We start from the raw sequence: 23730 nt of genomic DNA on the forward strand, positions 1-23730 counted from the left end.
ACACTCTACTGTTGATAGAAGTCAATAAGCTGATACTTATAAAAGAACTAAAAGATATAAGCATTACAAAGGAAGAAAAAGAATTTCAGAGACTGTCAACATAGAAAATTCAAGAACATCTACAAATGTATTATTATAACTAACAACAACAAAAAAAACCCAGCAAGATTCTTTTGATTAAATGTCAACATACAAGGATCACTGGCTTAGACTGACCAAGAAAAAAAAGAAATTTGAGTAAAAGACTCAAATTACTAAAATCAGGAATAAAAGAGAGAAGTTCACTACTAATCTTACAAAAATAAAATGGATTATAAAGAAATACTGTGAATACCTGTGTGCTAACAAATTAGAAAACTCAGATGAAATGGACAAGTTCCTAGAAATACAAAAATCTATAGCTTTCCTCTACCCCAAATGTAAGCATAGAAAAATTTTAATGTAAAAAATTTGCATCTTGATGGAAGAAAAAATTTTAAAACAGAGGTATAAACCTAATAAAAAATGTGGAAGATCTTAGAAAAAAATTACAGAACACTGTTAGCCACATGAAACTTGCCATAGAGGGAAAGGCTTGACACAATAAAGGTGTAAATTTCCCTGAGTTAATCTTTAAATTAAATGTAATTTTAATAAAAATATGTACATGATTTGCAAAAATAGACAACTATTTTTCATACTCACATGAAGACAAAAAGACAGTTTTGAAGGAAAGAACTAGGAACCTATTCTATTATTAAGGCTTATTATAAAACTGCAGCAGAAAAGCAGTGTGATACTGGCAAAATTATATTTAACAGAAAAACTAAAAGGATAAGAGAACACAGAAAATTGCCCAAGTATATACCATGACATAGTACAATACAGTCATTTTAGAAAGGAGAGATTACTGAACAAATGATATTGAAATAAGTTGGAATAAAAGAAAATTTGATTGCTGCCTTACAATATATACAAGAATAAACTCCAGAAGATTTTGATTCATATGTGTAAAATAAAAATTTTAAACTATCAAAAGGTATTATATGGAATATCTTCAATCAACAAGAGTGCAAAAAAATTCCTAGATTAGATATAAGAAATACATCTCAGAAAGAATGATTGAAAAATTTGACTACATCGGAGATTAAAATTTCTTTTTAAAAAGACATATCACCAACAAAGTTAAAAAAAAAAAAGCCACAGACTAGCAAAACATACCTACAAAGGTACAAGCAACAAAGAATTGCCACCCAGAATATATTTTAAATCCTTATAATCAATTAAAAATAGTTTCAGACAACAAACAATAAAACAGCCAAAGGAGGCAAAGGATAGAAAGAGAATACTCACAAAAGAAACCCAAATGTTTAAAATATGGCTAAATATGAAATTATATATAATAGTTCAAACTTCTAAAATATATACAACTGATTTATTAGTAAAAATAAATACAAAAAAATTTAGATACAACAAAATACAATAAAATACAACAAAATTTAAATACTCACCAAAGAAACCCAAATATTTTTAAAATATTTTAAAAATTTAGTCCTAGAGTAGTCAGTGAAATGTAAAATAAGGCAAAACAGTAACATTTTATCCCATTAAATTGATAAAAATAAAACAGAAGACAAAACTAAGCATTGCTGAGTTGTGGCCACAGAGAATGATCAAATGCTTCAGCTAGGGATACAAAATAATACTCCTACTTTGAAGGATATTACCCCATATTCTAGCTATTAATTATCTAGATATGTGCCCTAGAGAAAAAGTTCTACATGTATACTAGGAGACACACTTATGAAGCCATTAAAACAATGTAGATTATTCCATGACAAAACAGATATCCCTAACACAATAAATGAAAAAAGTAAAATGTAATATGATCTTATTTTTGCAAAAACAAATCTTATACATGTTATGTACACTGAATCACATATTCACACACAGGCACAAACACATATAACAGATAAAATATCAGTAGAAATCTTTCTTTACATAGTGGGAATATGAGTATTCATATCTAAATTTTGTTGTATTTATTTTTACTAATAAATCAGTTGTATATATTTTAGAAGTTTGAACTATTATATATAATTTCATATTTATCTTTTTATATATCATATTGTTCATATTATTTTATATATTTTGGCTATTTAGCTATTAACTCTTTCTTTTACAAATCATAAATACTAGTTTACTTAAAAAAAAATGAAAGAAATAATTTACTAAAAATTATAAGAAATCTGCTTACCATGACTTGGAATAGCGGCATTCACCATACACTCAGGGAATAAGCCACTTCCTTCAGGAATCCTCTCCTGACCCCCGTAAGTCTGGGTTACTGGGTCCTCCTATGTGATCCTGTGTGTAATCGTGGGTATATTGGTTCCTCTCCTCCACCAATGAGTTCCTTAAGGATGGGAACTAAGGAAACATTATCACTGTTAACCACTGATAGAATGTAAAACATAGGACACCTGGCAGGAAATCAAGAGATGTTTGATAAATAGATAAATGAGTGAATGGGAGAAGCTACAGTTTCACAGTGATCCTGTCCATTTTGTGTTCAGAATTACTTGCATTCTGTGACTATCAAGAGAACAACTTTTTAAATGATATAAATTATTTTCACCAATAGGAGAAATAATCTAGGAACGGTAAGTGGGGGGGGGGGGATGCAAAAAAGAATTGTGACCAAGTTTTGCTGCATTTGAAAAGGAAAAAGAAGTGTTTCTCTGACATCCTAAATTTCCTCATGCACATATCTCAAGCTTAGAGGGACTTATCATATTGGACACATGTCCCTAAGACAAAGAAATGGGGGTTTCAGTATGAGATCTACTTTATGATGCTTGCAAAGAGCTCAGATGGAGAATCTCTCAATCCCCTGTTCCCGTCTTAAACATCAACACATGGGAGTAGCACCTGCTGCTCTGCAAGTGACCATGTCTCACACACAAGGCCAAGTCTGTCAGAAGATTAGGCAATGGCCCCTTAGTCCTGGTGTATCTATTACTATGTTTTCATTTGCCAGTAACAGAAATTCCCACCTAAACTGGCTGAAATATTAAAGAATTTTTTTAAACCACAGAACTTTAAAAAGACATGTGATAAGGTAGGCTTCAGGTGGGAGTCAATGAGTGTTCCCACCATGTTTCTCTGGAATTCTCAAAGCTCCTTCGTCCCCACATATATCAGCTTTGTTCTTGGGCTGACTTTCCTCCATATGATGGGATGGCCACCAGCATTAACTGGTCCCACATGCTGCTCTGTTCACAAACATGGAGAGACAGCAAGCAAATCACTTTTTGAAGTGATTAAATGAGAGTTTTGAGCTTCCTGAACTTTACTACCATTTACTACCAATTATGTTGCCAAGGAAAAGCCATGAGCTGATTGTTGTAAGCCTGAGTTACCTGAACCAACCCCTATTGCAAGAACACATACTCAAAACTCAGGGTGGAATCTGTTCTGCCAAAGTGACATAGCTTCTTCCCAAGGGGGAAGGGCTGGAATGAATGATGATCTATGTCATTTCCATACTGTTGAAGAAAGCCCTGAATGCTTTTGCCAACATTCAAATGTTTTAGAGTAGACTTTTGACATATTTGCAGTAAATGCCTTCTAGTACTCATGAGTCATCTCTATCTGCAAGGTATTTGGCAGAGAAACACATTCAATACTACAAATGACTGACAGGAAATATCCTAGACAACAGTGTGCTAACCACACTACTTTAATTAGTACTGTAAAGGAGAAGTTGTAATAAATAACTTGCTTATATCCTAACGGGTAATAATCTAGTCATGGTAAAATCGGGGAATAAACAGCTTAATATTACCAGACACGTATGGCCATAATTTTAGCCCACAAGCAAATCCAGACTGTCCTATTATGAGATCCATTTGGAAGATTATGCTGTAGCAGGAAGGTATGGAGTTGATACCTGCAGAACTAGAAGACTCTATCTGTCTCTATACCAACATTTCCTAATATATTCTTCCTCTTTCTCTACAATATAGCACATTGGCCTTTCTATTCCTCAGGCAGGCCAAGTTGTTTCCACAGTGAGCCCTTTGCACATTTGCTCTCTCTTCTACCTGGCCTGGTCCTTTGTGCATCTTGTACACTCATAGCTTTGTGATCTTTATTCAAATGCCACCTAACCTATGGTACTCTCCCTGATTATGTGTTCAAAGCATATATCTCTATTCTCATCACAGTCTATAATATTATCATCCTTTATATTCTTCATAGGACTAATAGTACTTCAGAGTGTTATATAATTTTTACTAAATTTTACTGTTTTCTATTTTTTAATTTGTTAATTGCCTATATTCCCTATTTAAATCTAAGTTAAATGCAGGCAGCATCTTGGTCTTATTTACTAAAATGTCTCTGTATCTGTAATAATGTCCAACAAAGCACAAACACCATTTCTGTGGTGAAAAGTGCAAGTAGTTTAGAGTGAGAAGGTGTGATCTGGGTTATGTGATCTAACGTCTGTCATTCATCATTTTTATGCTGAGATTTTGAATATTTATGATGTATAAATGAACTATTGTATAGGGAATCTCCTTGAAAATTATAAAAATTCTATGCACTTCAAATTCTTTCTGTAATAATCAAGTTTTTTGATGGATGTATAGATGGCTAGATAGACAGACAGAAAGACATGGCTGAATATGTTAACAGAAACTATGATAATAGCATGCCACCAAATAGCTTACCTAAAAATTAAATAAATAAAAATTTGTTAGGAAATAGCAAATAGTTGATAATAGTTGCCATAGCTATTATTTACTGGGTGCTAACTAAACATATGCAGGGGATTGTGCTAAATTCTTTATGCAATTTCTCTCTTTTAATCCTCACTAACAACTTAATATATTGCCAATTTACACATTGATGCACAGAGAGATTAAGTGAATCCTCGAGGTCACACAGACCTTAAATTGTAGTGCAGGGACTTGAACCAACTTTGTCTGACTACAAACACTGTGGGGCTCTCAAATTATTACAGACATCTCAGATATTACATGCTGTCTCAGCATCTGATCTGAAAGTCTCCAAGAACCTTCACATTTTCTTGTCCACTAAATGAATGTGCTCTCTCTGGAAAAATACCTAAAGTGATTGGTGTTACTCAAAAGAGTTGCTGAAAGCAATAAGATCTAGAGTGGAGAATAAAAATTGAAAAGCAAAAGGTCATTCAAAGACTCAACCTTCTTCCTTTCCTTTTATGAGTAATTTAAAAGAAAACAGATAGGCTTTTTTTCATTGAAATGATACATCTTCATCTCCTCCTCTTCTTCATCATTGTCCTCCTTGTCTTCCACTCCCCCTTTCCCCTTCTCTTTTGCCTTCCCTCTTCTTCTTTCTTCCTCCTCTTTACTCTATTTTACTCTTAGCCCCTCCATCCTTCTTTTTCTCTTTTGCATTTTTCTGAGACCCCACTCATACTCATAGATTTGAACATCAAGTCTACTATGAGCAGTCTCCATCTCCTTGATGTTCTCTTCAGTGATCTACAAAAACCATAGTTATTCCACTGTACTCGCTAATAAACTATCCATACTACTTACACCACTCTAAATTGGATGCTTTTAAAGCCCAGTCTACACAAGTATTATGATTTTCCTCATTTTTAAGGTGTAAAATCTTGAACTAATTCTTTTCTGTGTACGTCTTCATCTGCTGACAAATTCCAACTCCTATTCATCCAGTAAACCTTTATTGAAGAAGTAATTGTATTGCAAGCACAATATCAGTTGCTCCTGTAGCTAGACTGGGATCCTACAATCTGAGTAATAGCACATTGGTCTGAAACCAATTGATCTGGGATTCTAACCCTAGGTTTAGTTCTGTGATGGTGACTGGTGACACAACTTCTCCTATCTCAGTTGAATACTGTTTGTCAAGACAATGATGAAGTCTCATCTCCTTCTGACCATAGCTAGGAAAGGTTCTCTGGCTTTAAGGATCCATATAACTAGATTGGGCTCACTTAGAAATTAATCTACCATTTTAAGATCCTTAATTTAATCATATCTGCAAAGTCCCATTTGTCATTAATGTACTCACAAGCTCCAAGAACTGGAATGTGGACTCTTTGCGGTGGGGGGAGGGGGGGGCGCGCGATTTATTCTGCCTGCTACAGGAGTCTTAAAGCTAATGTTTATATCAGGGTGGAGATCTAGTTACTGCTGAGAATCCACCCACAAAATAAATATAAATACTCTACTTCTGTTTTGCTTCATCTGCCTTTCTTGTCTTTAAACAAGAAAGTAAGGACTGTCACTGGCCAAAGGGATTTGAAAACCAAGATTGCCGAAAGTACTATGGGTGAATAAAGAGAATGGAAATGGAGACACCTGGGTCAATAAACCATTAATATAAACATACCATGCATATTAAATTGTCTTTGACTAAATACATTTATATGCTTCAAAAATTAGAAAAAGTAATAAAAAGATATGCAGTGAAAATATTCCCTCATCTGCTTCCCCTTTAACACAGATATTAGGTTCTTGTACATCCTTCAACAGCTTATTTTTGCATATATAGCAAATATAAATACATATTCTTGTCTTTCTCTTTATTACACTAAAGAGAACATTTCTATGCATGCCATATATATATATATATATAACTAAGTAAAAAACTGTTTATAGGGACTTTTCATACCAGAACACAGAGTGTTTTTTTCCCTTCATTTCTCATTACAGGGACATAGTATTCCATTTCATGGATGTACCTTAATTCTCATATAGGTGGGCATGTGGTTTAATTCCAACACCATTTATAGAATAGTGTCTTCTTTATTGATTCCCAATGCTTCCTTTATATTTAATTCCAATATGTACTTAAGCTTATTTCTGTCCTTTGGACTGTCTGTTTACCCATGTCCCAGACCACAGAGCTGGCAATTGAAAGAACTGACAAAGAGAGACTGGAAGAGATTCATTTCAATGAATGGTCACAGCCTTGAGTGAGCACCATTTCATTATCTGAAGAATCTTACACTTGCACACTTCCCTCACCTATAATTAACAATCACTTAATCATTTATTAATAAAATAGCATGTTAAGCAAGACACTGTATTAAATAATGTGAGATATAGAGAAAGCTAATTTTTGCTTCCAATGCTCATCCATCTACTGAAGAAGGTAATATATGCATGGCTATGAAAAACAGCAATACAAAGATAGATTTTAAGTAGCAGCTAGCTGCTATAGCCATAAAGGACCATGACAATGATAACCGTTGACTGGGGTAGTGAGAAAAACCCTCAAAGTTGGAAAATCTTAAAGTGGCCTTAGATTAAAGAACAGAAGGCCAGACTAGGATGGAAGTTGGAAGAACTATCTTTATTGATTTGAGGACCTAGGTAGAAAAGGTGACTCATCTATTCAATAAAAAAAAATTTTTAAAGAAAAGGTAATTCATCTATATCTGAAACCTACTTTTTATATTTACCAATGAATAAATAGAAATTTAATGTCAGAATAAATAAAGTCTCAGGGATCCCCTCTTCCTGTCCTTAGAAATATTACAATGGGTTTTATACAACTACATTCTGCTTCTAACATAGAGTGATTTTAAAGTCTTGAAGGACTTAGAAACCTACTTGTTCTATGTAATTATATGAAATAAGTATTTTTGGAGAAATAACCATATAACTCAAACACTATTTTTCTCCACAGAAACACACAGCATCACCTTTCACTTGTGTAAGCAAATAAATTATAATCTTGACTACGGTATTGTTTGCAGCAATTTAATTTCTTCTGAACATAGCTCTTATTCTATTATAATGCTTGAATGATTCACATGCAATGTTTCCAATCTACTTTTCTTGGCTTGTGAAACTTTTTAACAAAATGTTAACATTTGCAGGCACCAGATGTTTTGACATAAGGAGAAGCAAAATGTAAATTTTAATCCATGCTAGGAACAATAGCCTGCAGGCACCTTTTTCTTATTACATGAATTATATACTTAACCACATTGTGGTCAGTCCTATCAAAATCATCACCATCTAGAATGCTGTACTCTTGTCTTATGGTTGCCAACTAATGAAACTGATATATATTTAACATCATGGGTATCCAGTCCTTAAACCATAAACCTTATTGTATTTTACCACTTAACCACCCCACAGCTAGAACTCTGCAGGTGATAATAATAATAACAATTTTTTAGGTGGGTTTCAATATTCCTTTTGGTGGTCAATAAAATCAATGTTTGTAATATATTTAAAAGGTTTATAGCTGCAAATATCACTTATTTTAACAAAAACATTAAAACCTGTTACAACTTTCTTCATCTTTTCCATCTTTTTGACTCAACTCAGAGTAAGGGGTGTGTGTGTGTGTGCGTGTGTGTGTGTGTGCGTGTTTGTGTGTGTGTGTGTGTTTCTAGCAGAAGGGATTTGCTGATAGCTTCAGATGTTGCCTACATGTAGGTTCCAATAAAAAAATAACATAAAAATAGCATATTCTTACATGTGGAGTCTTTCCTAGCATCAAGAGATTAGAAGACTTTTTTATAAGCTCCCACATAGGCAGACATGTATCTGTACCCAAATACACCACATATGTACTTACACATACAATAAACAATCAAGTATAGAACCCATTCAGTCATCCTTTTTTCAGTCTATACAGTGTCAGAAAATCATCCTGACTTACCTTTACCTTATTAGAGTGGTTATTTCTTTCTACACAGAAATTATTGTATTGATCAGTATTTTTGGCATTGATAATTCATTAAGAAAAAAATTTATCTGATATAACATTTTTTAAAAATCAATGAACCTATATTTGAACACAGAATAGCATCTTTTTATAGTCAACTCAGAGCCGTCCTTTTTATTATTTCTGAGGCAGGTGTGTAGAAAAAAATTCACAAACATGGTATTAAATATTAGAAAGTCTTAACATTTAACTGAAATTCTTATTAATTTCATTATCAAGGGATAGGTCTAGTCAATACCAATTAGCAGCTTTAAAATGTTTTACATATTAAAATACAGTATTCTGTTTATCCTAGATTGTCTGGGGACTATCTAGTATATTAAAAGATTTTGCAGAGTTTCTTAGTGATTTCATTGCTACAAGTATGCCTGTTAGCAATTTTGCAACATTTTGATGAACATTTTCCATAAATCAAAATCATAACAGCTTAAGAAGCAGATGGCAGGAGACTATACTTTAAAATGTAACAATTACTTTCATTAATAAGGAAATACTGGATTACTGTTTTCAGCATGGACTATGAAGTAAGCAGTTGTCAGTTGTGAAGTCTCATGGCTGTTAAGTATCCTTTCAGATGATTAACCCACATTCTATATTTTCCAGTGCAATCTATATACAAAGGCAGAACAAAAAGTATATTAAAGCATTTAATGATTCTATGCTTTCATTTTATACATATGCAAAGAAAATTTTGGTACATTTTTTAAAAGTATGTGTACAAGCATTCATTTATGTGTTAGAGAACACCATTGCTCTCTATTTTCTTAGAAAATAAGACACATTACTTTGCTATTAAAAATGAAAAATAGCAATAGTTATAAATTCTACAGTCTTATTATACTAACAATGTTTTCTTGATCTAACCAATGTTAGATTAAAATTATAGGAATATTACTTCAGCTATTCATATATATAAAATGTTATTAAAGTCAAAGATTTTTAACTACGTTGTTATTATTAAGATTAAATAGCTGAATTAATTGTAGCCTTGTATGCCATAAGCAACTGCAGTGCTTTTAGATAAGATCCTTGAATTTAGTTAGCTTTTAAACTTCAGTAGCCATGTAGTAAAGAATAACATAATATGTAACTTCCTGATTGCATATAATTTTTTCAGCATATTTTGCATAACTTCTATTTTGTTTGTTATATATAATCACCAGCTTTAAACAATGTACAAATAAAATTTATTTCTGTGGCAAAAGCAAAGTTGAAAATACAGAACTTTTGAAATAAAATGGTAGTGCAGGAATAGGAGAGGTAGAATTGGAAACACAAAAGTCTTTAACTTTATTCTTGAAGCATGTTGGATAAATGTAGGAAAAAAGATATATTACTGAAGATTTCATCAGTAGAAAACACAATAGAAATTATTTGGATATGTAGAAATACATACACAGATCCCTTTACAAGAAAAAGATAAAAAGTTCCCTTTTATGTAAAAAGCAGCAGATAGCAGTATTTCATCATTAAATTGGTTGAATCCAGTGGGAGGTTTTTTTAATCAAAATAATTATTTTCTGATGATCTCCTATATACTAAAATTCTCTATGACTCTCACAGAAAACAAATGTAGCACGGAAAAATTTTAAGAAAACTATTTTTATCATTTTGAATACTTTGTTTACAAATTAGAAATCATACAAATGATAAGATATTGGTGTATACAATGAATAATGATTACAGAAAGGTCATAAGATGCATTAGATCAGCAACACTCTAAATGTGTTAAGTATTTATTAAGTAAATGATATGAAATCTCTGTATATGTAACTTACACTAACTCAAATTGACATCTTGTATTTATCAACAAGCAGGGCACCAGAAGGGCAAAGGATGTAATTCCATGTAGCAGATATAGGCTGTGCCATTATCAAAACTGAAGCAAAATTCAATCCTTCAGGTATTTTCAAGAAACCCAGATGGTTGATCTAGTGTTGATAACATAGCAAAAGATTAATTGATTCCAGTTTTCCTCTACATCTTAGATATTATAAGGTCGGTAACTATCAGCCTAGAGATATTGTAAAAACATTGGAACATTTAGTTATGCCATTTATTTAAATATCAAAATTCCACAATACCAGAGCAGCAAAAAATATTTTCATGATACTTTGAAGTATAAGAAAATTCAAGCATGGCTCAATCTATCAAAACAAAGAAAAAAATAAATTCTTTTTTACCTTGTGTAATCTAACTTCTCCCCTGACAATGAAGGTAAATGAGCATACCAATCAAGAAACTCGTTGTGTCTATTTTTTTTAAAGTAAGAGCTATTAAATATTTTATTTACAGTCATATGAGTGGAAAAGAATGAGTTAAAAAAGGAAGAGAAAGGCTATTTCTCAATGTCCCCAGCTCATCTGGCTATTTATTATTTAGAGCTTTTGTACCCACATCTAGAAAGCTATAGTCACTGACTTCACATCTGTAAACTGAGAAAATATGATCTGTATATATATTCTCCAGTTATGGGGAAAATTCAATAAGAAAGGACACTAAGAAGAAAAAAATATGAAAAGCTACATCTACTCGTAAGAGGCCCTTGTTATTTTAAGATAACTGGGAGTTGGAAAGGTTGTTTAATGTGAGTCCATGAAAAGGAAGCCAATATTTTAGAGAAAAAAGATTGCATGGGACCTTATCTTGAAAAGATAACTAAAAATAATTTTTAAATTGTTTTATTTCATTTTTAACAAAGTTTTTATTATGATAGAAATTGTGTAATAATTATTTGAATGAACAAGGCTTGGTTAATTGTGTATTAATAGTTCAGTGGTAGCTGATATTTTCTGTGACAAAATTATTTGGTAAACAATATGCCTCTTTTACTGTTGTAAGTCTCATTTCTGCAAACATATTCTAGGCATCAATTTTCCCAAGGATCACTCTTGATTCTTAGATATTCAAATAATTTGCCTGTGAATTTACATTATTTCTACTTTTATATATATATATATATATATATATATATATATATATATATATATATATATAAAGTTATATATATATAAAGTTATATATATATATATATAAAACTTTAAAATGTTATTGTCAGATAGTTACAACATCTATGTATCATAGAGAAACTGACCCATAAATGTATAAGCATATAACAGAGGCATATATATAACAGGGGATGTTAGAAAGGGGCTACTTTATAAGTGAAAAACTTCTTTAGTGAATAGTTTAGTGTTTGGTACACTTTCACTTACCTATGCAACCTTATCATTTCTGGGGCTGGGATAATGTTATTCAGATAACTAGGGCTCCCTCCTCCATCATTACATATGACATTAACTGTACACTTAGCTCTTGATAGATACACAGCTACAATGCTATCAACTGAGTAACAGACCTGATGTGGGAATTCTTCATCTGGGATCCAAGGAGATATTCAGGAGATCCCTCACACCTCTTAACACATACAAATTTGGGGCTGTATATATAAATTCTGTATTTTTCCAGGGAGAAAGTCTATAACTTTCAATAGATTCTCAAGGCCTTAAAAAGTTAAGAACTACTGACTAAAATTAATTTTTTAATCTACTTCAGTTGACTGTGACACAACACTACTCTTCACTCTGTCTTTAAAAATCCATTACCTGTTTTACAATCCCCTGATAGTTATTATAATCTGTAAGTAGTAGCAAATATTATTATCCTTTCCAGATCTCTTTCATCCAGACTCTACCATCCTGTGTCAAGCCATTCACTAGCTAAGATTATGAGAAATGGCTTTCAAGGCTGAGTAGTAGTGTTTTAGCAGAATGGAAAATGATGACAGAGTAAAGAAATCCTCAGTGTAAGTTTTCTCAGAATATGAAGAAATTAGAATAATGTATAAAATGAGAACAGAAATTAGCCTCTATCTAGAATGATGTGTTTTCCATTGACTTCAAGATATATTCCTTCTCTATGATTTGCAATGTTAACTTATCAACTCGGATAATACAGTGGAATTTTGTCATAAAGTATACAATGTTCTCTTGAAAATTCTTGAGGAAATGTATCTTATGGCTCTCTTTCACATAATCTATTTCAGATGAATTTATCTATCTGGCTTTGACAACTATTCCTATAAATTAAGAGTTTTTTCATGTCAAAAATGAAAATTATTTTAATTCTCCAAACTCTGAGCTAATGCTGTAAGCTAAGCCTGAGATAATAAACATACCATAAAGATTTAATATTTTCCACTTTCATTAGCATTAAAATCTCAAATTTTGTGATGACGTATTTTTCATGTGAGCAATACCTGAAGCACCCTTTCAAAAGTTTATCCCAAAATTAATATTCATGAAAGATTACATGTCAATCACATTAGTAATATACAGTAGCATTTTAATTTTTAGGCTTCTTCCTCTTAGTAAAAAAATCTATTCCTGCTACATCATTTCATCTTGGTTTTCAAGGGCTTTCATAACTTGTTGCCAGTATTTTTCAGGACTCCGAACAGGCGTCTTCTAGGGTGGTCAGATCTTTCTAATGAATGTGTCATGAAGACACTTCCCCAACTTATTCTCGCTTTTATGATTTGGTTGATATTATTCACCTGTATAGCCTCCCCTCCACCAAATGTATGCTTTTTAAAAGAAGTTAAATTCTGCTGTTCCCACACATTTTTGTGATTCTCCAATCTTCATTTTTAGTTTTTCTGACCTCCTGTATTTGCAGCTTATGCTGCACCATGTAGGCTTTAATTTTAAATGTCTTCTATCTTTTGTTGTGGTTTCTCATGCAGTCATTTTAACTCCCTGAGGAGTAAGACCATATCTTGCTCATCTGTTCTATATTTTCACAGAACTTACTGCAGTTTTGAGTATCCCTCCATAAATACTCATTGATCAGATGATCATTCATGTAGGTCTAGCACAGAGTAACATCCTTGGTAAGTCAATTCCCAATGCTTTGAAGAAGCTCAAGAGAGAAAAATTTGAGTGAAGCACCATAGATATAAATAATAAATGCTAACAAGGCTAACAGAGATCGTAGGGTACTCTAAGTACTCACAGGAATAGGACTTTATCCTCCACTCAGAGCTGAATATAATAAGAAAGATTTTCTGTTTTACTAATTATTTTGTCAGTTGGCAATCCAGTTTTCAGTATTTCATCAATTTGGAGCAAAACTGTATCAACTAATTAATTTAAATCCAATTTTGGAAACAGTGATAAGTTTTATTTAACAAATTAACAAATTGTCCTAGTAGGGGGACTTTCGATATTTTATTTGCTGAAACTGATTATCCAATATCTCTTCTTGATAAAGTAAAAAGGATTTGGAGTGTAATTTCAGATGCTGATCAGAAAATCAGAAGAATGAAGGGAAAAAAAGAACATGTATTAACTGCATTGTGTACCTGTTTGGGGGAGCGGTGGGTATGCTTGTGTGAAGTGATAACAATTATAGCCAGTATTCTTGAGGACAGTATTCAATGTGTTCTTTTTCTGAACTGAGCATGTCTCCATAAATATGCAAAGATGCTTTTAGAGTTAGCGTGATTGAACTAACCAAGGGAATTAGAGTCTAATTTTAGAATCCTAAGTTTTTATAAATTTTCTGTATTTTATTGTGGAAAATTCTAATGTTTATTGTAGATTCGCTTTTCAATTAGAAGTGGTAGATAATCTATCTTTTAATTAGTTCCCCTATAAGGCTTGAACTTTAGACAACTATCCCCCAGACAGTGGAAAAAAGGCAATGAACAACCAGATCTGTCGATCTTGATTCTTGAAAATTAACGTTGTCAGAGCTGAATAGGAAGGAGACGGAAGTAAGAAAATGTATATTTCAGAAGGTTTATCCTTTGCAGTCTGTTAGTTCCAATAGTACACCACCAAGTCACTACTTTTAAAATATCAGTAGAGAGCTATTTCTTATGTTGTGCCTCTTTCCAGGAAAACAAAATTTAAGTAGATTTAGACTCAGTAGTCAAAGAGAAAAAAAATCTTTTTTGCTCTTAATAATTCTTCAACACTGTGCTTCTTCTTCCTGTGAATTCTGTCGTTTCTAACCAATCAGTTTTTCATGAACAATATATTCCTTTCAGAAAAATTGAGCCAAAGCAATATATGAAACACAGAACTTAATTGCATAGCACCAGCATAGAATTGATTCCCAGTTGATGAATTGAGCCTGTTTATTTTTTATAACTCATCACCATCATCTGAGCTAAAGCTACTTCTCCTACTGCTCTCTTTGGAAACTGCAGGGGAAGTGGCAGATAGCAGAGGATCTGTTCCAAACGGAGATATTGTGTCATCCAGTAGCATGTCATCCAATCTTTGTTCCTCTTTCAAAGCCGCACTAAATGATAAATCTGTGAAGTGTGACAAAGGATCAGAGAAGGCCATAGCTTGATCACAGAGCTCAGGGCTTGTCCCCTGAGACAGAACCAATTGTTGGCAATAGTCTACTGAATTCTGCTCAAGATGGGCCTGTTGTTTGGTGATGTGAGCACCTAAATCAACTGTGCCAAGTGAAGCCAGGGTTGGCAGACCATGAGCACGAGCCTGTATTTCTAGTTCCTGCAATTTCAAACAAGAATAATTAAATAATGACTTTGAAAGTAAAATCAACTCTAGAGAATAAGCCACAAATAGATTTAAAATATTAACAAGCACTCAAAATGAAGAGTAATACATATTATAAATATTCTTTGCAAATAACAGAGTGTGGTATATTTCTAATGCCTGAAAAATAACCCTGAGGAAAATACTCAGATTTTTAAAAAATACTCAGATTGTTTGTTAAAGGAATACATGACATATAATGGTCCCATAGTGGCTCAGGCTACAGTACAACTATTTGGAGATAGTGGAAATCTTCCAGTCATTCTTTCTGATTAATTTCTCTCTATAGGTCCATTTCATGGAAACAGGAGTGTTTTACCTGGCAGTAAGCTTGCTCACATATTAAAGAAAAAATCTTGAGGCTTATGAAAACCTATATTTTGAGATTTTGTGTCACATGAACAGATGAGGAGTGACAATATAAACTGGCAAAATATGCCTTAAGGCAATGAAATCCATAGCAATGTTACTATAGAAATAAAAGGGGGAGAGGAGAATTTAATGTCCAATATTATCCAGAGAAACAAAGGTTCTGCTTATTATTATTTTTTGACTGGGATAATATTTGTGTGTTTATAAAATTGGTTCTATTTTCTGCATCTTGTAATCAGTTATCATTCATTATATATTTTTAAAGCCAACTTGATCCTAGATTTCTAATCAAAACCTAATTGAATCAATCTAATTCATGAACTTCTAAAAGGCAATAAAATTATCCTTGGGAAGAAAAAATAATTGTTAATGAGAAAAAAATAAATGAGACCAATGAATAAAACTGATGATGGATGTCATATGTAAGCTACATGGTTCATGGCAACGTTCTTATAAAAACCTGAATCCGGAGTAGAAGGCGCCTGTTAGCCTGCTCTAATTTCTTCTGTCTGTGTTCTAATTCTCGAGCTCTCTGTTGTTCTTTTTGTAGCCACTTGATGTACTCCACTGATGCTTTTAGAATGGTTCCTTTGTTCCAGCGCATATCACTGTAGAAAGGAGAGATAACCTTTTCACAATTGTGCATGTCAGCAGAATTCATAAGAACTTACAAAATCTTTCACATTAATATGAAATAATGATTTACATGACTATTATTCACTCTTAGATATTATTGCTTCTGAATAGAAATTTTAATAGAATAGTTAAGAAGCCCTTATATAGTAAAATTAATCCCAGAATGAAAATAAGTGTCAAAAGAAAGTAATAAAGTGACTTTTTGTGGGAGAGCTAAATGCAATATCATGATTCTACCATTACAGTTTTTATATTTTTAGTGAAAATTGCTTTTATTATTAACTCCGAGATTAAAATCTATGTGCGGTATTTCTGCATTAATGAATGAGGAAATGTACATTACTGAGGACTTAAGCCTAAATTTTTTAAGATCATTTCAAATGTACCAATCTTTTAACCTACTTTCTATAAGGTTGCTTTTATGCTTCTAGGAAAAAAATAAAATAAAGTCCCTCCTGAATGGTGATCCTGAGTAATTGTGAAACAAATCGGAGTTTGGCAACATCACTTTATGCAATAGAGCAAAACTTTCTAGAATCATTAGGCAAACTTTTCTGCACAAAAAGCATCAACATTTTTTTTAAAAGCTGGATATCTATTTTTAAGTAAGTGTACAATAAGTAAATACAGTTGAACATTGCCAATAATCTTCAGACTGTAGCATAGAAAAAATATTTTATTAAAACTTATTTTTAGACAGGAGAGATGATAAATCTGGAATTACAGAACAGGCTACTGAGTTTAATATCTAAAAACATACATCAATAAATTTAATACTATCCGACAATTCATAATATGTATGGAGAATAGGGCCAAACTGATTGCTAAAAGTTAATCAGAGCTGTTGAAAAATTTGGATGAATTTTCCATTTAGAATCATGAGATTTCTTTTAATACGACAGAAAGTAAACTTGTAGGGAAAATTTTAAAAGACATTACACTGCATGTATTTTTGGTTTACGTGATCTACACGAAATTCATGGAACTTAATATGTATTTATTAAGTGTTCAGAAGTGGGGAAATGTAGTTTATGAAAAACCTGACTGGCATGTGCCTCATTGGAAGTTCAGGTTAGACGACAATTCCATTAGCTGTAACAAATTAAAGGAAGATACATTATTCTACCACAGGTGAAAATGCTTATTAGGTGAGAATGCTGGAATAAGCCATCTTCTACTGAAAAGCACCAAACCATTGCCACGTCTGTCTCAAGCTTGAAACTGCTTTGTCAGTTCTCTGGGGCCATACAGCTGTCATTATCTTTCCAAGCACAGTGATTTATCTAGTGGTGGGAAGGTTAGAGGGAAAAGAGGCTACTTTTGTCATTAAACCAAGAAGTTATCTGTCACTTAAAAGTGTAGTGAACTCCTGAGTTAAAACTCTAAGCAGCAACAGGAGCCTAAAGGCCTTAATTTTGTTTTATTTCTTCTCATGGGAAGAAAAACTTGAAGGACAGAAGGAATAGGATGAAAACAATAACCCTAGTCAACTTTGAAGTTTAAGGTACTGTTTATTTAGGTCTAAAATAAACCTTCAAAGTTGTGGTAGATCCATCCACCTCACTACAAATAACTCAATTTCATTTCTTTTTATGGCTGAGTAATATTCCATTGTATATATGTGCCACATCTTCTTTATCCATTCATCTGTTGATGGATACTTAGGTTGCTTCCATGTCCTGGCTACTGTAAATAGAGCTGCAATGAACATTGTGGTACATGACTCTTTTTGAATTATGGTTTTCTCATACAGAATGAAGTCAGTCAGAAAAAGAAAAACAAATACCGTATGCTAACACATATATATGGAATCTAAAAAAAAAAAAAAATGGTTCTGAAGAACTTCGGGCAGGACAGGAATAAAGACGCAGACGTAGAGAATGGATTTGAGGACACTGGGAGGGGAAGGGTAAGCCGGGATGAAGTGAGAGAGTAGCATTGACATATATACACTACCAAATGTAAAATAGATAGCTAGTGGGAAGCAGCCGCATAGCACAGGGAGATCAGCTCGGTGCTTTGTGACCACCTAGAGGGGTGGGATAGGGAGGGTGGGAGGGAGACGCAAGAGGGAGGAGATATGGGGATATATATATATGTATGGCTGATTCACTTTGTTATAAAACAGAGACTAACACACCATTGTAGAGCAATTATACTCCAATAAAGATGTTAAAAAAAAATTGTGATAGAAAACACACAAGGGGTTTTGCTACAATATCTACTTGATGTCATTTCACTAAATGTTTAATAGTTCACTCTATTTAAAGCCATTTTAATATATGAGGTTTCTTCTTAAAATATTTCAAGTTTTCCAAATATATTAAAGAGATGTTTACCTCTCTCCCAAGATAATTTCATGCAGTTAGGCATTAAAAAACATTATATATGACATTATACTATAAATACTAACACATACAAAGACATACCTAAGGAGTGAATGTTGATACTGGCTTTCCATTTTCTACAAAATAATTTTCTTTGAAGAACTTATATCTTTGAGAAAGTTAAAAGCTTGAATGTATATAGGGCTAAAGCAGGTAACAGAAGTATGTAAGTTGGAGTAAGAATGCTGCCAGGCAAAACTATGGAAAATGTACTATCTGTTGCCATCTTAGGAGTGCACATCCACTTAGAAGCATTAAAAAAATAAAAAAGAAAGAAAACACCATGACAGGTCTGATTCTTCTTGCTTTGATCAACATTTTATCATTTCTGATTTAGAAAGTCTTGTTAGGTATCATTTACTACCTCAACTGCCATTCTTACACAAAAGCCGGAGAAAGTTCTGACTGTAGAAGATAAAAAAATCAATACAAAAAAACCTTAATTTTATATATAAGAAAGTAGAAAGAAAAGAATAATTTGATAGCACAACTAGAATAATTCATGCTCTGTTGGCATTTTTATATCTACAAATATGATTTTTTTGTAAATATGATTAATTAAAAGCACATATGAAGTAAATCACTACCACACGTCTGTAGAAATGCTTCACTTTTTGTATTTGCTAGTTTTGTTTGGTTTTATTTTTCACTGACAGTTAAGAGACTGTGTGTTTTTCATTTCATTTTCTCAACATATATACCTCAACGATAGCTCTTTACTGTATTTTTTCCCTTCTGACCATACTATTTTGACCCAGCAAAGAAGAAAGAAGTACAAATTTCTGAATGTTTTTCATACACAAAAATGGCAACTTCATAGAATTCAATATGCTTCCAGGTATTAGCTTTCATTTGCTAAGCCACACCCTAAGTTTATTCTAGCCATGAGCTGGAAAGGTCCTCAGAGCCTTTTTATAACCAAAGCTTCAGAGTTCCTGCTACTTGCCCAAGAGCATGCGGTGTTTAGAAGATGAGTCCTAGGTCTCCTCTCTCAGTTCAGTGCTGTATCTGCAAATCTGTGGCTTTCCCACTTTTTCAAATGCATCTGCCATAAGAAATGTGTTTTCTGTTGTGATCCAGTGCGCTCTTTGTACATATAACAGCAACAAAGGTTTCATGAGGTATTACTATCCTTCTAATGTGTAATATGTAATATTCTGATATTTTCAGTGCCTACATATAATATAATAGAATTAAAACAATTGATACTTCCCCTTTCTGAAATCTACAAAGAGAAAGTCCCTTAAGAACACTTAAAATGAAGCTTTCCCAATTATGGTCCCTTTCAGATGTGATTCTGTGATAAATTGATTTTCCATATTCTAGATCAGGGGTAGACAAACTATAGCCTGCATCCTGTTTTTGTCAATAAAGTTTCATTGGATGCAGTCGTGCTCTTTCATATACATATTGTCTATGTCTGCTTTCATGCTACAATGGCAGAGTTGAATAATTGTGAGAGACTTTATGCTCACAAAGCTTGAAATAATTACTATCTGGCCCTTTAGAGGATAAGTTTTCCATCCCCTGTTCTAGACAATGAATTAGAACCAGAAAGGAGCCATTTTACAACCAAAGCTTCTATAAAAATCTAGAGTAATAATTATCCCTCACACAAGCTTTATAATTTTTAAGGTATTCTCATACATATTACTTGATTTTATTTTTATAAAAACCCAGCCATATAATTGGTGCTTTACAGGCATGGTGACATCTAAAGATGTTCAGTCAGGCTTCAGTGTCCAATTTTATAGTCTCATCTGTTTTCTGCATATAACCTGGGCCTGGCACTGTGGGTTAGCTCTACCAGTTACAAGGGAAGCTCTCTTAACTGACCTTTACCTAATCACTTTCAGGATTAATTAATGTTCTCCATTCCCTTCGTGATACTCACTGACTGTTGACAGAACAAAGTAGACACTAGGCTACCTTCTAAGACACCCAGGTACTTCTGTTATCCTTGTGGTAACATGTACTTACTGACAGGCTGTTAAATGAATGCCCATTGTACTTATTATTGTGATAGTATAATTAAATTATATGTATGTTAACTAATGAAATACGAATGCAAAAGAAGAAAGAGCATTTATAAAAATAGCTATTGTTCTTAGGAAAAGTATATTAAAAGCTTTGGAAAAACTCAAGTAAAATGTCAGTAGAGATAGGTTGCTAAAAAATATGCTGTAACAAATTAGAGTGCAAACATTAAAAAAAAATCCATCTATATTTAGGTGGTTGGCACTTAGGTTTTTGTTTTATCTTTAAGAAATTGAAATAGACTATACATTTTTGTGCAGTTTACGTAAGGAAGAAAAATTGAAACACATTCAAACTAAAAGGTCTTGGTCTTACATCAAATGTTTGGTGAATAAATGTGCATTTATATTTTAAGTGTTAAAAAATGTCTTATCTGGAAAATGGATGTTTCCTTCTGCTAACAGAAAGAGTTGCATGCTTAGAGACTTCAAAAGATTTGAAAAATTATTGGTAGGACCTACACCAAGATTGAGCTCTTCAGACTTTCTGTCCAGTGCTCTTTCTGCCATTCTACTGGAGATGCCTTCACTATCTACTATGCCCATAAGAATAAATATGGCATTCCCTTCTATTATAAATGGATGAGTTGTCCAAGTGAATTAGCACATTTATATTTAGGGAAAGAATACTTTCAAATTTCACAGATCCCACTTTATCAAACATCATCATTTCTGAATAATGGATTTTTGCCAGTATTTGGAGAGTCCAGTTCTCAGTCTGAACAAAACATTTTTTTCTAGTCATTATTAATGCTACAATGTTTTCATGTTTTTAGAGAAACACTTAACATGCTAAATTGATATTTTGTTTTATCAACTATTTCTTGAAATTTACAACCTCAAACATCTTGTTTAACTGACTTTGTGACTGTATGACACCATAACCTAGCTGAAAATTTAATTGCAATAACCGATTATTGACTGGCATCAATCAGCCTGTTTTTACAATTCTATTTTTTCTGCTTGCATATCGCCAGAATTTTGGAACCTCTGAAAATTCAACATTCCAATTTTCATGTACACATAAATCTTAAATTGGAAGGAGTGCTATAATCATAAATTGAGGATGCCAGTCAGTATCATGAAAGCATTTGGTACTACCACTAAATTTGCAAATATTGGTGCCATACAGAAAAATCCACTAAATACTGAGAAGAAATAATTTACTTATTTCCTATAGCTCAATAGGACAAGTGTTAGTAACGACGTTGATGCTTAATAACTATCAGCCTTGAATAGATATTAAAAAGTGAGACCAGCAGTAGGCTTATCTTTACCACAGCTGCTTAGTTTCCTAGTCTTTGGTTCTCCCCTCCCCCTCTCCCTCTCACCCATTTTGCGGGGGGGATTGAAACCATAGCATTATTAAGAAATGATTGTTGAACTCACGGATCATTAGACTTTGGAATAAGAGTGCCAAGCTCCTTGATTCGGTAATTAATATTATACCTTCTTCTTCTTTCAACTATTAAAAAAGAAATATTATTGATTATTCTCATTAAAGTACAATTCATTTTTGGTCAGCTGTAAACTTTCTTAACAATTTTTGAAAAACAATGAGCAAAAAAGTTTCATTTAGTGAAAAGGGTACTTCTCAAAAATAAAAAATTCAAACACATTTTATTCTAAAAGTAAAAATAACAATATTAGAATTGTGAGTCTATTATTCACAATTATTTTAAAACATTTTCTCTCAAAAACAACATTTTTATCATTCTTTGAAATGCAATAATATTCATTCATACAGATATATATGTATTTATACACTCTCCTTTCTCATAAACTCCACTGAAAGGCTAACACAAAGTTTGGTACATGGTAGGTATGTGTGCCCAAATAGACTATGACCTCTTTGAGGGCAGGGACCATTTCTTTTGTATCTCCAGAGGCCTTGGCATGTAAAAGGTGCTAAATAAATGTACGCTGATTAGACTATAAATATAGTTTTCTAATTTAACAACTTTCAATAATACATAGAGCAGTGATTCTTAAACTCTGGCATGCATCAGACACACCTGGAGGGATAGTTAAAGTAAATTTGTACCCCGCACCTAGAGATTCTGATTTTAGTAGGACTGGGTTGGGACCCAAGAATTTGCATTTCTAGCAAGTTCCCAGGTGATGCCGATGCTGCTTGTCTAGGGACCACACTTTGAGAACTACTGATACAGGTTTTTATTCAGAGACTGTTTTCTCTGTTTGCATTTCTATGCATCCATTGCTTATGGAAATTTTGTGCATCTAGTAAATGTTCAATAAATGTCAAATAAACAAATAAGTAGAGTTTTCTATATTGACCCTTACCTAAGAGCAGTCTTATAGAGCACAGAGTAGTCCTATATTCCCAGTACTCTATATTCCCAGTATCAGGAACCACAACTTATGCATAATATTGTTTAAGTAGATAACATTTTTAAAGCATTTTAGGGAAATGAAGGAAGTAAAATGTCATGAAGAAGAAGAAAACTATATGTCAAAAACATTAAACCATACGTGCTTCAAAAATAAGATCTGCTACTGGAAATAAGGAAAGTCATGAAAAAAATATCAATTGTCTTGGTGAACCTACTCTACAAAACAATTTACCATGAATGAACTTGACCTTCAAAAATAATACATTGGGATTCCTCTGAAATTAGGATATAATTGATTCTTGGGAGAGTTTATTTTCCCTCTTTACCAATCCTGTTTTCCTATGCATGTGATTCAAAAAACTGACACCAAATAAAAAACTGAAAAGAAAATAAACAAAGATAATGCTGATAGGAATACATTTATATTTTACAGTGAGAATTTATTAGTAAGTCTATGTTCACACATACTCACTCCTATATTATAAAACAGACTTTTAAATATAAGATGGAGAGCAGCTAGGAAGGATGTTCACAGTTTTATCTCAAAATAGGAGACTGGTTTAGTCCTATAATGTTTTTTCAAAATCTATTATTTAGATGCACCTTACGTAAAATATCAGAAATT

The 23730-nt window shown here is 32.7% G+C and overlaps 1 protein-coding gene and 1 long non-coding RNA gene across 19 annotated transcripts in view; one reads left to right on the forward strand and one right to left on the reverse strand.

The window, feature by feature from the left end:
- The window catches only part of LOC309665775, a 328210-nt gene that overhangs the window by 254908 nt on the left and 49572 nt on the right, over positions 1 to 23730 (forward strand). The gene's annotated exons all lie outside the window — the stretch shown is intronic.
- Positions 1 to 23730, reverse strand: part of TFEC (transcription factor EC) — a 688992-nt gene that overhangs the window by 21207 nt on the left and 644055 nt on the right. For 11 of the 18 annotated variants that reach the window (XM_082472378.1, XM_082472375.1, XM_082472376.1 and 8 more), the window contains 3 exons: positions 22141 to 22216; positions 16153 to 16300; positions 11730 to 15275 (listed from right to left, as the gene is read on the reverse strand). In XM_082472378.1, the coding sequence (XP_082328504.1) occupies positions 14895 to 15275; positions 16153 to 16300; positions 22141 to 22216 (605 nt within the window). In that variant the 3' untranslated portion in view covers positions 11730 to 14894. Of the gene's footprint in view, positions 1 to 2235; positions 10677 to 11729; positions 15276 to 16152; positions 16301 to 22140; positions 22217 to 23730 lie in introns of those variants that run through there. The other 7 variants (XR_014266630.1, XR_014266631.1, XR_014266635.1 and 4 more) reach the window with 5 other exon arrangements.

The sequence above is a fragment of the Balaenoptera physalus genome, assembly GCF_965194825.1.
Source record: "Balaenoptera physalus genome assembly, chromosome: 8".
NCBI classification, from domain to species: Eukaryota; Metazoa; Chordata; class Mammalia; order Artiodactyla; family Balaenopteridae; genus Balaenoptera; species Balaenoptera physalus.